At 42.2% G+C, this 16,434-nt stretch overlaps 1 protein-coding gene across 1 annotated transcript in view; it reads right to left on the reverse strand.

The window, feature by feature from the left end:
• Positions 1-16,434, reverse strand: part of LOC144823934 (coagulation factor XI-like) — a 69,891-nt gene that overhangs the window by 23,495 nt on the left and 29,962 nt on the right. The window contains exons 4-5 of the mRNA XM_078682868.1: positions 15,897-16,006; positions 1,483-1,645 (exon numbers count right to left, since the gene is read on the reverse strand). Of these exons, the coding sequence (XP_078538994.1) occupies positions 1,483-1,645; positions 15,897-16,006 (273 nt within the window). The remainder of the gene's footprint in view (positions 1-1,482; positions 1,646-15,896; positions 16,007-16,434) is intronic.

Here is a 16,434-nt window from a genome sequence, read left to right on the forward strand (position 1 = left end):
ATGAAAGAAGACATGAAAGAATGTCAGGACAATAGTGTGAGCTAAACATTTCACTTGGTGAGACATTTTCTAATCAATCCAGTCTCCCATAAAGAAACAATTTCACAACATTGCATAATGCAAACATTTACAAATTTCCCAAGCTTTATTTTTAGCTCAGATAAATTTGGCAGTAGCCTTGGGTAGTTTGTTACAAACTAACTGCACAAGACTCTTAATGACCATTGTCATTACTGCTCAAATTAGATGTTGATTTTGCTCAGGGATCATTTGATTTGAATTCTATCAAGAATGTGTGCCCATTATCATACGCTTTTATATGTTTTGTCTCAACTTGTAATAATAAGAGAACAAATTATAAATACCCGTCCTTTACCTTTTATCCTGATGAAGGCTTCCTATTGATCTATGTACATGAGCCAAAATGCTATTGACGTCTAATACATAAAACGTCTGTACATAAATGTATGATGATACAATAAATGCAAAAATTTCCCATCATAGATTAAGAGTTAGTTCACACTAAGTGACTGGAAGATCATCTAAGTGTAGGACTTGAATTTGCAACAGTCTCTTAGCATTTGCTCAATCATGTCTAATGTTATGTGTGATGGTTAAGCATCATTCCATGTTTTAATCCTTTTTGTTTGCATGGCCCATATTTTATTATACAAGATGTTTATGATGAAATAGAACATTATGAAATAGCCTTCATCTACCAGATTATAAAATTCTCATGACCAATTGATGATCTATCTTTGTTGATTTAGGGCCTAATTAAAAGTTTGTTCTACAGGGAACTCCATGTTAACATGACAAAATTCCTGGTCCTGCAAGCCCTGGGTTCACCTGCCTCACTTTGCAGCAGCCAGACCTGTGGTTTTCAGTCGACAAAGCATCCTTAGGGCTGTCAGTGGAAGGCATTACATCGCAAATCTTATTTCGGGTGGGTGATGTAATGTCTTTATTCTGTCTGTCACAACCAGGAAAAACCTGTAGCCCAAAAAGTTGGCTCTCTCCCCAGCACAGATCCACTGTAATGCTAGGTGGATCGGATATGTACGGGACCCTAACTATGGCTTGTTAGCATAACAGAATTTAGAGTTCAGAATTCTACAACCAGAGACATCCATTTGCTGGAATCAATAAAAGCAGGTATATTTGTTTGAAAAGAAAACCACAATCTACACCAGTGATCTACAGACAACATGTATTAGAATGCCCTGTTAAATAAGAGCTGTTTCTCTCCATATTTTGAGGATTCCTGATGGGTAACTAAAGCTCTCCAAATGTTCATGGGTATACATTTGTGATTGTATATATGGTTTGGTATTGTGAAGCCCCTTTCTCTATTTGGTACCGCTGTACCTGTGACAAATCTTCTGAAGTTCATGTGAACAGATGTTAGACTGAACTATAGCCTGTCAAATTGTTCTACAAAACATATTGTTCCACAATAATACCATGCCACCGTGTACCTACCGCAGTTCGGGAGCTGGATTATACTGCTCTGTAACATAGGTGAAGAACTGACAGTCAGGGGAGTTGGTGCATGAATCCTGGCACTCAGTGGGGTTTTCTCGGATGACAGCCCTAATATCGCTGCCAAAGAAGTCAACGTCTTTGTAGGTTTTTGTGAAACAACCTTAAAGTAAGCAGAACAAAGTATATCATACAAAGAGGTCACCTAATGTTTAATATTACTTAAAAAGTGGATTACACTGGAACTGGCACATTGAATATTTTCAATTTATTATGGATTCTTGTAGTCAGTTCCTTACCAAGGTATACCCAATAAAATAACCTGACTCTCTTAAAGCAAGCAATGCCATGGTAACGCAAGTGACCAAATACATCCTTTGACCCATAGACAATGATAGGTGTACCAGACATCATGGACCATCAATGATATCTCTGCAACATAAAACTTGACTTGTATGAAGCAGACATCATAAAAACATGGAAGCAGCCCTGGTCCTGCATCCTTTGGCAGGTTCTTATGATCCAATATGGCTATCCTGAAGTATTACACTCCACACCCAGCTCATCATTGGTCTAAGGAAACAGGACTACTTTACCATTTAAGGAAAATTATACTTTCTCTACAATCCAGAAAGATTTTTAAGATCTACAGAACCATTTCCAACTCAGTAATCGTCAACATGTTATTCGACCTGGTAACAACATTTCCCATTTCAAACTCAAAAATGCAACAAACAAAGCTGTGTAAGTGCTTGTTATTCACCAAAAATAGTGACTTTATTTATTCTATGTAGGCACATTGTATGCAGTGCGAATATCATGCATGACGTAGGTTAGGACATTTGTGGAATTTCACTTCCTTCAATAAAGAGTTTCAGATCCATACACAAATTTGTTTATTTCAAACGCTATTAAGAACTCTTTTCTACAATCCCTATGGCATATGTGATTGGATCTACTGGATTGCAAGATACGCAAAGGAAATACATTACACTTGCTTGTGAACACCCACAAACGTATGGTTTAGTGAATGTGACTATATTCTGAATGCATCCCTATGGGATCGCTGACAGACTATCAGAAACAGAAATATCATGTGGACTTAACGTCTCAAAAATATCAAGTACCAAAATATACAGAAGGTACGGGCAAATAGTTATGTATAGATTGACTGTGCTTAACCCCAAATCCATGTACCTTGAAGATAAATTTATCGCCCTGGGGCATATCTGTGGAGTTACATATAATAAAACTTTGTTGAGCTGTAGAGACTTGCCTTCACAATATTGGCATACTCTATATTCTTGACATGATCTTTTGGTCCATGATATTTCTGTTTCTGATATTCTGTCTAAATACCTTTCTTCGTTCACTCCTCTAAACGTAATCGAAGTTCAGAACTAAGTGTATGTAGAGTAAGAATGAGCTTATACACTATAAAGTAGTTATTAAAAGTACGCTAAAGCATTCATCACGTTTCTACAGAATACTGCATAAAGTATTTGTTTGCTACTAATCTGTCAGAAGAAAAATGGGGATCTAGCCAACAATGAATAATGTTTACATTTACATATAGTTTCTGCAGACATTTATATATAAATGTATTTTTATGGGTTCCTAAGGCACACATATCGGTACTGCCTGAAGGTCCCTCTGTGAAAGGGTGTTAGACCTGTCAGCTTTAATGTGGTCTTCTCCCAAACTTTTTGCTTGCTTGCCTCCAATTTTTCTGGATTTTTGCTTGTGTTGGCCTTAGGGCTCTGTGCACTCTGCCACTGCTATATAAGTGCTTAAGTGCTTGTGGTCACTCCCCTAAACATGGTTTGATTGACATATACCAGTTTGTCATGTTTAATTTACTTGTAAGGCCTTGTGGAGTGATATCCTCTAAATTAGAACATTGGAATGTTGGGTGCTCCACTGAAGACAACAGAGTGCTCCATGCTTTTACGGGGCGTTAAAGGCCCGCAAAGCAACATTCCAATGTTGTTTTCAAAGGCCTCTCGGAGCCTGGGAGAATTTATTTATTTTCAAATTCTGTTTATTACTCATATAACAGACAAGGAAGATCAAATAAACTGAGGACCCATGTCCCCTACAAAGAGAATCACCAAGCAAGGCTATTAGCCAAGTTACATAATAGGACATTGTGACAAAAAGCCTATACAATGAGATCAATCCCTTCACATATTTCACTGAAATAGTCCCATAGAGCTGCAGTAGTGTGGAGTGGGAGAGATCATATTATCCCCCCCTATCCCCAGTTATCTTAGGAGAATGCACATGTTGGCCAGGATTTAAAAACATTATAAAGAGGCCCAGGGTATTGTAGTCAATATAAAAGAGTCCACTTGTTGAGAGATCGGTGAAAACGTTAGTATCTGGCCATGTGGGACAATTCAATATAAACGTATAGGTCTCTGGACGCGGAGCATTTTAAACTATAAAGGCGGCAGGAAATTTTCAACAATGTGGTATATATATATAACTTAGAGAAGAAAAGAAAAAGAAAGGAAAAAGAGACAACAAAAAAAGGAGTAAGGAGGGGGTGCGCTGAATGGGTTCAACTTCCATGGGCGTATCAAAGTCATTGGGGGGGGGGGGAGGGGGGGAGGGTTTCCTCCGGTGAGTCCGGTTTCCGGCCCCTAGCGTATGGTTCAAGGGAGTCTTCAAACAACTGTAAAGCACGTAGGCGGGGTGGGACCAGTCTGGAGTGTCTAGTCGTAGTAAAATAGGGCCAAATACGAGTGAATTTGGCATCTGTGTGGTTAATGTGGGCAGTAAGTAATTCAAGGGCTTGAAAGTTCCACAAATAGAGGAACCAAGTGACAATGGGGGGAGTGTGTGGCTTCTTCCAATATAAAGCAATGGACTACCTAGCCGCCCCCAGCAAATGTAAACTCAAGCACCAGTCCATGTGTGTCATCGCATTCAGTGTTAAAGGCTTAATGCCAAGTAGGGTAACTAATGGCGTAGAGGGGATAGGAAACCTCACTACCTCCTTGATGTGACTGATGACCTCCTTCCAGAACATTGTGAGGTTCGGGCATGACCACCATATGTGGATAAAGTCCCCTCTGTCACCCTGACACCTCCAACAGGTCGGGTAAAACTTGGAACCATTTGATGTAAGCGGGTCGTAGTGTAATACCATCTCGTCATCAGCTTATACGCTGACTTCCGCTGCAGCGTACTCTGATATACCTTTGGGATATCCCGCCATAGTCGGTCCCAACCCTCAGGAGGTATGTCCTCTGCCAGATCAGAAGCCCACGGTGTCTGATAGCTATGAAGTATGGGGTTCTGGGAACGCCGCAAGACGGAATATGTATGAGAGGTCAAACCCTTTGAGCCCTCAAATTCGCGTTCCAGGGATTCAAAAGCAGTGAGCTGTTTAGTGGCCCCTTGGAGGAAAGTCTAAGAGTAAAGCCAATGATGCCGCTGATAGTATTGTAGCTGTGCCCTGTCCGTTAGATGAAAAGCCTGTTTGCATTGATCAAATGCAAGGAAATTGCCGCCCTGAAAAAGGTCCTCAATGACTCGACATTCACCATCAGTCCATGCAAGGACTGCCTGTGGCTGCATGGCAGGAGGAAATACAGGATTATGGTCTCTAGGCGTGTTGGGAGAGGGTAAGGTATTCAGACCTCGGGGTATTGCTAGCTTGTCCCAGATCTCTAGGACTGTCTTTGTGGGGGTAGCTATGTATGCACTGCGAGGGCGAGCCCTGCGTGAAAGCCAGGCCAAGTACCTTAGGGACCTACAGGACACCGCACGGTCTAAATGGAGCCAGTGTTTTTTGCTCTCGCAAACCACCCATTCCGATATATACCGGAGATGGCAAGCGCAATAGTATTCTAAAAGATTAGGGCACGCCAGTCCTCCCCGGTCCAACTGCAGCAATGAAATCCTGTTAGAGAAGCGTGGTTGGGAGTTCCCCCATATAAATTTAGTGAAATCTTGTTGCAAGGCCAGGATATCAGGCCGTGGTATAGCAGTAGGAAGGAACTGAAAGATATAGGATTTTGGGACGCAAAGACATTTCGGTGGTATTAATGCGAACAAGACCCTTCCATCTATGTTATTCCTCCTGGATAGCATATCTATATCTGGGCCAGTTGGTCGAAGTCCATGTCGAAAGCGTAAGAGTAAGATCTAGCCCCAGGTACCTAATCGATTTGTCGGTCCATTGTATGGGAATCAGGGCCCTCAGGCCCTGGACCTCCTCAGTCGATAGGGTATGGTTAAGGGCATGGGACTTGGTGAGATTAATCCGGTATCCCGTAGCCCTAGGGAATTTAAACCCCTCGAACTCCGAGAGGCCTTTGCTTTATTTGTTGGAACACTCTGCCCTCTAGTGGCAGAATGTATAGCGGTATAGCCCACTACAGCGTGCTATAAGGCTATATTAAATACTACCATTGGGCATGCAGAACTTATTGTGCCACCCACTTAAATATCCCTTTAAACAGTTCTCACCTGGCGCCATTGCAGCCTAAATGCAGTGCCACACTGCCATGTTGACTTAACATTTTTAATCCCCTTGCCAAGTCTTAAAGTCGCCTTTTATTACATGTGTCAGCCCTAAGGTAAGCCCATGTCGCACATATGGTAGGGTGCTGTGTAGCTAAAAGGTTAGACATGTACTTTTAAATTTTACATTTCCAGGTAGTGTAAAACTTCCAAATTCGTTTTTCACTACTTTGTGGCTTACCCCTCCCATAAGATAATATAGGGGATTCCTTATTACATTTAGTAAGCTGTAATTCTTAATTGAGAGGTAGATATGTCACGTTTGGTACATATGGAATTGAAATGATAAACCCTCTTTAATAGTAGAGTCGGATCTCATTATTATTTTGAAAAATGCCACTTTTAGAAAGTTGACATATTACTGCACTTAGACCTTTGTGTCTGCAGCCTGTCTTGAGTCACATGATTAGGTGTAGATGACAGACTTTGTGAATTCCTCACATCCAGTCACAATAGTGGTATTAATTGAGAATCAATGAGCCATCACTGAAAGGATTGGAGGGGGGTGCAGAGCCGAGCACAGCCCACTTGCACTTGAATAGACTGTGTCCTATCTCCTCATAATAAGCTGAACAACCCTGTATTGTCACTGCAACTAGCTTGGAGCCAGGGTAGTGGAGCCAGGAAATTCCATGCCCTTTAAAGAACCTTTCCAGAATCTTCTCCTGCCTTCTAGAAGCAGGGCACCAGGGCATAAACTACTGGACCTGTGGAGGGGCTCAGAGGACTGCCTGCTTCTGTGGCCTGCTGTGCACTCTGCCAGACTGCCGTTGCTTGGAGCCTGCTTTAAACCCTCAGAGGCCAGCCCTGCATCTTCACCCAGGATTGCCAGAAGTGCCTCCAAGGGCTAGTTTGCTGACCTCCTGTTCAGAGCCACAGGGACATAACTGGTTCCCACCATCTTACCCGCACATGGACCTGCCTGAATGAGTCCTGAACTCCCAAGAGGTCTCCCTTCACTCATGGACCCTTGGTTGTGGTGCTAAATATGCAAAAAGGGCATTTTCCAAAATGGAGGACAGACAAAATGTGGCCAAAATGTTCTATGAGAAACATGAGGAGACCGGGACCAACCTGGTCGCCTATCCGCCCTACATGCATTGCCTGTCAGATAGACTTTGCTGCTTCTCCCACTACTTTGTCTGCAGCAGCAAGCAAATCCTTTTCAGTGGGTCCTTCGCCAAAGGGGGAATCAACCTTGTGGAACAAACTGTCTTCAGCCACAGCCTCCTGCTTCATCCTGCTGGAGATTTTCAACTTCCATTTTGACAGCTAAATCTAAAGGTAAAATTCTCTGCGACTTCACTCGATGGCCATCTGACAAATACCCCCCCTTTCTGGGCACTCCTGCAGCCTTGCTGAACTTTAACCTTCTCAGACACTTCCCTTTCCAAAGTCCGAAGGTGGGCGCTGACTGTGCACAACCTACTTCTTGTCTTCAAACCGCACTCCATCGCAGTTGGCCTGACCTTTAGATTTTGACCAGGACTTGCATGATTAGATATCTGTGGTCGGCTCTTTGATGTTTTAGGCTTTAGATTGCGCTTACATCATACAAAATTGGTAAAGTTTGTCCTACTGATAGGATTTGTCATTTTGGACTCGTATACTTAATTTAAATTGTTTTTCTAAATTGTTTTGGGATTTTTCTTTTTTTTTTTTTTTTATTGACAAATTCATAGTTAATACATAAAATTCAAAAAGAAACAGAAGTAAGTATAACAGTTGATCACATAGCTTAATTAACAGAACAGTTTATACAATATCAAGTGGGATACTAACACCAGAGAGGACAAAAAGAAAGAGAAAAAAAATAAAAAATAAAAATAAAAAATGACAACAGAAAAATATAAGCAGATTAAACGATCAGGAATCTGAGAAACAAAAGGGATGTCCATTAATCATTGGCAGAACCTAATTGGCGAACCTCATTTGTGTACCATCTTGTAATCGGGTCCCAAATCTGTGCTCCTATTGCTTTCATTTTTCTCCCCCTAGTAGCATATATTGCGATTTCTTGTTTATAGATTGCAAGAAAGCGACTAAGCCACATATGAAAAGTAGGGGGGTCTACGTCTTTCCAGCGAGCTGCCAAAATGATACGAAGTACGGCATACCCCAGAAAAACTACCGCTTGCTCCTCTTTATTATGACCCAGTGAGTCATCGTGGCCTAGTATACAGAGAGTTAGTGAGTCCCTTATCTGACGTCCAAAGACCTGAGCCCAGAACTCCAACATCATGGTCTTTAACCGCATCAATTCCGAACATTCTGAGAACATGTGAAGTAGATTGGCCAGTGGCTGTTTGCATCTTGGGCAGTTGTCGTCGGCCCGAAGACCCCAAGCAAATAATTTTGCGGGTGTGTAGTATAGGTTGTATACTGTTTTATAATATTGTGCTCTTAAATTTGAGGCTATAAAGTATTTTGCAGATAGCGCTAGTGAAAGATCGATATCAACATTAGGATTTGCCAGTTTTACAGCCCAAGATTGTTCTGTTTGTTCGATATCATCAGGGAGATTACCCATAAGAATCTGATACAGAGTCCCTATTCTTGTCGTTTTCTTACCAATAGCTTCAAGAAGTGGGAGTCTGTCTCGTATTATTATTGGTAAAGCATTGCGGATACATGACAGTATTTGAAAATATTTAAGAAAATCTTGCGTAGGGACACGATATTTTTCTTGAAAATATTCAAAAGATATAGGGATATTATGTCCTAATATGTCGCCAACTGTATTGATACCTAGATGTTCCCACCTCTGCGAGGTAGCATCATTAAGGGATGGGGGGATGATCTTACTATGCCAAAGAGGAGTATATCTTGTAAAATTGGGAATTGATAGGTATTTAGAGATTGCTTTCCAACCCACCCATGCGTCTAAGACTGTCTTCAATTTGATTTTTTTATAATACGAAGGCTCTACCTGTCTTAAAAAAAGCCCTTTACACTTATCACCGAGACTAAGTTCGTAGATCGATGGAATATATAGGTCTGGGGGCGTATAGGTATTAGTTTTTTTATCCGTAAGCAGGGGATCCATAGATTGCATCAGTGTTGCCCAGAGATATAATTTTAGATTGGGGATAGCTAGTCCCCCTCTATCCTGTGGAAGCGACATTAAGCGGAGGGATCTTCTTATCTTTCCGTAGCTCCATATAAATTTAGATATAGCAGACTCAATAGTCTTAATGAGGTTATCTCCCGCTAACAACGGGATCGCTCTAAAAAGATAGAGGACCCTCGGGAAGATATTCATTTTAATATAGTTAGCCCTCCCAATTATAGATAGATGTAAGTTGTCTATTCTTTTGAGGTCTATTTTGATTTTATCAATGAGGGGAGTGTAGTTCAAAAGGATAATTCTCTCCACTTTGGTAGTAAGGCGTATGCCTAAGTATGTAGCTTCTTCAACTTTGAGAGCACTTTCATAATGGATATTATCAGTAGCTAACACCATGGTTTTGTCCCTATTTAACGAATATCCTGAATATGTGCCAAAGGCCTGGGTAATTGATTCGATTTCCAGGATTGCCACCGTGGGGTTGTTAGTTACAACGGCAATGTCATCCGCATATGCCATGACTTTGGTGGAATATGGCCCTATTTTAATAGGCTGTATTAATGGGGTCAAAAGTAGTTTCTGAATAAGGGGATCTATGTATAGTGCGAACAGGATCGGGGAGCATGGGCATCCCTGTCTTGTACCTCTATGCACCTTGATAAGCTCTGACTCATTGCCACATATAGAGATTTTTGCGCTAGGATCGATATATAAGGCTTTGATGGCTCTGATGAATTTGTTTCCAAAATTCTTTCGTTCTAATATGTTCCAGAGAAACTGCCATGCTACTCGATCAAAAGCCTTTTCGGCATCAAGGAGAATCATCGCCATCTCGCCCCCCGTGGTTCCCATGATATCAAAAAGGGTAGTGGCTCTCCGGGTATGATCTGTAGTGCCCTTTCCGGGTATAAAGCCGTGTTGCCAGGGGGATACGAGATGTTTGATAACCCCGTTCAGTCGGTTGGCTAGTATTTTTGAGTAGAGCTTTGAGTCAGAGTTTATCAGGGATATCGGTCTGTAAGATGAGGGAAGCTGAGATGGTTTACCTTTTTTGTGAAAAATTATAATATTCGTTAGTTTCCAGGAGTCTGGTGGGCGGAGTGATACTGCACTCCGAGAAAGAGATCTAACAATAGCGGGATTATTTGTTTACCTAGGATTTTATACAGTTCTAGGGGGATTTTGTCGGGGCCTGCCGCCTTACCATTGGAAAGTTCGGATAAGGCAATCTCTACCTCAGTATAGGTAATTTCTCTCTCGAGTATTATTTTAATCCTGTCATCTATCCTAGTATTTATGTCTTGGTCTGGGAGCCAGTTGTTCAAAAATGACGTGATGTCCGAATCCGAATTTGTCAGATCGCTGTGATACAATTTCTTATAATATTTTTGAAATATGTTTAGGATATCCTGCTTGGATGTATATTCCTTGGCTTCATATTCAATCATCTTTATATTGCCTTGTGATTGTTTTTGGCGTGTTCGTAATGCTAAGTGTTTGCCTACATTCTCCCCTGATTCATATAGCTTGTTAGCTTGATAGGTCTCGGCTGCTTTTTGGATCAAGGTGTTATTAATTTCATTTTTTAATATCAGTATTTTTTTAGGGGTTTCAGATGTTGCAACCCCCTGGCCTATCTGAGTGGCATGGAGTGTCTCAAGATCAGAAAGTTCCTGCATGAGCTGTGTATTAATATTGTCTTCCCGCTTCTTTTTATTGGCGACAAATGAGATAGTTTCTCCCCTTATTGCCGCTTTAAAACAGTCCCAGACCGTTACTCGTGACGCGCTAAAGCGGTTACAATCGAAAAAGCCCTGTGCCCAATTTTTCATATGTGTTATGAATTCCTGATTGATCAAGAGTCTTCTGTCAAAGGTCCAATTACACTTTGGTTTAACCAATTCGGGGAGATCAAAGACAAAGGTGAGCGCATTGTGGTCCGAAATTGTTTTAGGGGACTTAATCATATCAATCATTACCAAGCCCTCTAACGATGACATGATATAGTCGATCAGAGAATATTTATTGTGGGGGTAAGAAAAGAATGTATAACCGTCTGTCTTTTTGCCTGACTGAACCCACATATCTAGTAAGTTATGGGTTTCCATTAATTGCCTAAGTGCGCTAAATACCTTTGGTTTGCGTCCTTTATAATTCAAAGTAAAACTGTTATTGATGAGTACGCCTATATCTATGTTGAAATCCCCACAAAAAATTAAGGAGCCTGTCCAGGAGGCCAGTTCTATCTCTAACTCTTGGAAGATGGTGGGATCATCCATATTTGAGCCATAGATTGCGCATATTGTAAGACCGCATTTTAGTTGAGCTATCGCCCATCTGCCATTCTTATCCGCTGATCTGCGAGTCGGGGGGCCCATAATAGGTTTAGCTAAAATAGCTATCCCTCTAGTTTTAGAGGATTGGGTTGTGGCTACCAGCAGATTATATCCAGGTAATTTAAGTAATTCCCTATCAGCAGTTACAATATGAGTTTCTTGCAGGCAAAGTATGTCTACTGGATTCTGGCGTGTTAGTTGGAATAGTTGAGCCCTTTTACTTTTATCGTTTAAGCCTGCCACATTCCATGAACATAGACTCACTCTCCCCATTTAAAAAAAAATACGTTCAACCTGGTTTTCATATATCGACCAACTGAGCTGTAACTAGCGTCAAAAATTATAATGTCTCTTGTTTCTCTGCCATATTTGTTGTAATCCACAAATAATATTTGCATATACTTTACTTTGCGAATGAATTTGTACATTTTTTTGCATTTTCCCCCACCCACTTTTCCCCCCCCCCCTCCCACCCCTTGACTGCCCTCCCCCACCCCCCCCGCCTCTCCCCCAATGAGGCATTTAGACTCTAGCTAGAGTCTGTTGTGATGGAGAGTCATCCCTACCCAGTGCCACCCATATAAACTTATATCTTATAATGTCCTTTTAGAGGGCATAAGATAGGAGAAAATACATGATGAGAATAGAATAGAGAGAAAAAAAAAAAAAAGAGAGAAAGAAAAAAAAAAAAGCAGCAGTGAGTAAGATAGAGCCAGAGAACTAAAAGAGCAAACAGTGTGACCCATTATAGAACTTTATGTAGAGAGCTAAAAAATCCTGTCTGGAGAGAGCAATATACATCAGTTCTATGTATATATTGGTTATCCTTTGGTTAGGGGAACTAGATAGCCCAAATGCTAGCACCCTAGGGATATCAAATTGTTAAAGTTTTTTTTTTTTTTTTTTCCCCTTTTTTTCCCCACTTTTTTTTTTTTCCCCTTCTTTTTTTTAAGAATATTTAGTAGCTAATTAGTGGCTATCTCACAAAGACGTTATCTAATTCAAAGCCTTGACTAGGTGTGCTGTTTCCCTCTTGTTCCCTCTAGTTCCCTCTAGTCCCCCCTCTTTTTAAGGCAGTAAGGCCTAACGTTATAGTGAAAACGTACATCTCTAGTTCATGCTGTCAAGAAAGTCTTTTGCTTTGATTTCTGAAGTGAAAAACTTAGCATGGCCCTTATAGATGACTTTCAGGGTTGCCGGGTTATTCAGGTACACCTGGGCCTTTTTCTCCAAGAAAGGCTTAATCAGTTGACGGAGACGCCACCTCCGCTCCACCGTGGTGTGGCAAAAGTCAGGTCTAACAAAATAGGAAATTTCACCTCTTGTCCGATGAGCATCTGGTCTTGCTTTCTCGGCAATAGCTTGGCGGAGGAGGAAATTTCCAAAGTACACTAAGATAGCCCTTGGATATTTAGACTGTTCCTTTGTGGCCCTTAAAGTAAATGGGGTTCTGTGGGCGCGTTGCACCTCTAGCTCCCAGTTCCAGGTGGAAAGTTCGGGGAGCGTATCCTTGAAAAGCTGGATTACAAACATACGCACATTTTCACCCTCAATTTTTTCCGGAACACCAAGTACTCGGAGGTTGTTGCGTCGCATGCGATTTTCCATTTCCTCCAGTTTCCACCTGACGTCTTTTAATTCAGCATCATGAGCATCTACTTGTTCCTTTACAGCAGTGGCTTCAGCCTCATTTACCACTATGCGGTCCTCCATGTCGGTCATTCTTGCATTTGATGCAGCCACTGATTTAGAGAGTTTGCGTACAACTCCCTGGACTTTATGAAGTGCTTGTTGAGCCCTGCGCCCATCTTTTGAAGTCTGTTCCCTATGGGAGGCAATTGCCTGAAGCACTGTGTCCATGACAGATGTCAGGGTGGCATTTTGCTGATCAAAAAAAGGGGAACTATCGCTATGGGGTCTGGAGGGAGGATCCTGCATGCTAGTATGAGGAGATTGGGCCCTAGGGCGACCACTAGAACCAGGGTGGCCTTTTTTCTTTTTTAGCACTGTGTGCCTCCTGTGTCTGCCCATAACTACGTCCGGATCACTATCTTGTGAGCTTGCATCCGTGTTTGTACAGATTTCTGAGTCAGATTGGGGTTCAGAGAGAGAGTAGGAGTCTGAGTCAATGTCTTGGTCCTGAAGCAGTATAGACTCCTCCGCACCTTCAGAGATGGTAAAAAACTCTGATGGTTCCTTGTCTGTATCTGACGCTAAGCCTGACCCCAATTTGAAATCAGTTGCGCACTGCCCATCGTTTAGATGCTGCCGAGCGATGGTAATCTCCTTACCCAAGCTGGACGTAACTGTCTCGAGGGGGGTTGTGTATGCCTGGGGATGCACTGGAGCTGATTCAAGAGAGTTAGGCTCGACAGAAGAAACAGAAGAAACATCACTATGGAGGGTGTGCGTAGCCTGTGTTGGTTGAGGTACTGGTGTGGATGCAGATGCAGGCCTTACCTCCTTATGAATCGGTGCCGACCCTTGCTGTGAAGATACCAGCCCCGCTGATGTAGGTGCTATTTGCATTGTAGATTTTGATGGTATTGGTGGTATTGCCTCTGTGCCAGGTGGCCCCCCATCCATTTGGGCCTGTGTATCTGATTGTTGCTGTGCGGTGGTATCAGCTGCCTCTCCAGCCTCGGTCGCTTCAGTAGGGGTCGGATCTGCCGATTTTCTGGCCTCTGCTGCCTCCGTCGGTTTCGAGCGTTGTGAAGCCTCAGGGACTTCAATGGGAACCACTGTACCGGGCTCCAAAGCAAACACTGCCTGGGGAGAGAGCAGCGAATCAGGGCCGGCGGGAACTGCGGGAACTGCGGGAGCGGCAGCAATCACCGTCCCGCTTGTTGCGTGGTGAACAGGGGAGGAAGAAACAGCTGCTCCGGCGGGTAATTTTCGCAATAGGTCCACCACAGACGGCCCTGGACCGGGCCCCGGTGTAACGGGAGTCTTTGCCAACTTGGACTGACCTCGCTCTCTCTTGTGCGGTTGCTGGTCAGGGCAGGCTCCTTCCTCCGATACAGAACCGCAGGCGCACCTTGCCGCAAGCTTCTGTTCCCGAATAGCCTGTTTAGCCGCTCGGGCTTTGGAGGCGGCAGTACCCGATGCAGCATTTTTTGGTGCCATCTTTGCAGGGATACAGGCGCCGTCCGTCCCCAGTCCGGATGGAGGGATTCTCTGTACCTCACTGCCTTCGCTCAGAGCGCTCGGAGCATTTGGAAGACGGTGCCAGGAGAGAAGTCTCAACAACGCATAGCCGAGCACCGAGGCCACCAGGTGCAGAGATGGATGGGGCCGGTCTGTTATAGAAGGAGGATCAGATGCCAGGTAAGCTCCACGCATATTACTTCTTTCCTCCCGGATATATGAGTTCTTGATTATATCTTTCTACCGCCAACGCGGATACATGTCATTCTCATGTCATTCTCATAAAAAGGAGATAGCCCTTTTGATTTTCCCAGGCACTGGGCAGAGGGTGTCTCACAGCGGTCTAAGGAGCCGCCGCCATCTTACCTCCCTCCTCTCCTGAGAAAGCTAAAGATTCCAAGCAATTTTGGAACATTGTCAAATGGGACAGGGGAGGCTTAGCAGAACCTCCTCAAAATAATGTTGCTCAGTTTTGGGATTTTTCATGTGTTGGGTTTTCACTTTATTACTGTTTGTGTGTGCCACATAAATACTTTACACATTTCCTCTACAATAAGCTGGACTGCTTTTTGTGCAAAGCTACCCAGGATTAGGAACATGTCAATGTAGGGATTTTTTGTGGTTTACCCTGCAAGGGATTGTGGCTGTTGCTTGACCAGGATTCCCAACCTAGCCAATCAACAACCCAATTTTTCACAAAGTGTTGTCTAAGGCCAACACGAATGAACTCCAAGCTTCTGTGTTGAGAAGGTTGGACAACAACTGTGCCTTTGGTGGTGTAAAAACAATAAAGAAATTGTGGATCTCTCTGACATATGGAGGTGAAACTTACATTTTGAAAGTTAACCAAATGTAAAAAATTACTGACCCCACTTACTCCGAAAATTAAGGCCAATTATTGTGCTTAAGACTGATCGACAAATTTGTGTTGCTTTCCAAGGTATGTTCGAATCATCAAAAATGAAGAATAAAATAAAGAACCAAGAATTAAGGAATATAACTCAGTCTATAAGTTTCAGTTTTTTAACATATTGATGCAAATAGTAATATGTATAAAGAATGAAACAACTGAATATAAAGTATTGTTAAACATCTATCTTTGATCACGTTTAAAAAATATGTTAGCTATACATGAAAAACAACAAAGTTATCAGATATATAAAAATTGTGCAAACAGTTTTTAGACTATAACCTCTTAAGGATGAGCAGTGATTGCACTGAAGGTGTTACTATGCACACGCTTCTCAGATGTGCATCGTTCATCTAATATTCAAATAAAACAGATTGGACAGATGATTCCAAGAAGAAGCGTTCATTTATACAATACGTACTATGTTTGTTTGGGTCAACTGCGGATAAACGAAACCCAGACACAGCATTTGCCAAAGTGGCTCTCCTTAATGGAAGACCATTGTTCGTGAATTTCAGTAAACAGGTATAGCTGCAAAGAAAGAAATGAAAAATGAAATATTGATGGAATTGTAGCCCTAAAATCAAGCACTTTGTTAATATGTGCACTTGACAGTCAATTTATGTTTACTATGCCACAACCCCTGAAATTCTTAAACTCAATCATATTGGCAGTACAAACATTAAAAAACAAATCAAATTGCATGATATATAGTTTACAACTGTCTAACTATAGTGTGAAGATAAATTCTATCCAAGGGTGTTTGCCTATGTGAGCTGCGCAAGTATCTCTATGAACGAGTGCAGGAAGTGAATTTGGGTGTCGTTTGTATTTCATCATGGAGTACTCTGTGCATAAGTGGTCATTCATGTGTCTGGGTGAGGTGTTATGGTGTATATGTGGCAGTTGTTTAAATGGTGTGTTAGGGTTTTCATGTGACAAAGTGGGTCTCTGTCAGA

The sequence above is a fragment of the Lissotriton helveticus genome, chromosome 1_1, assembly GCF_964261635.1.
Source record: "Lissotriton helveticus chromosome 1_1, aLisHel1.1, whole genome shotgun sequence".
NCBI lineage: Eukaryota > Metazoa > Chordata > Amphibia > Caudata > Salamandridae > Lissotriton > Lissotriton helveticus.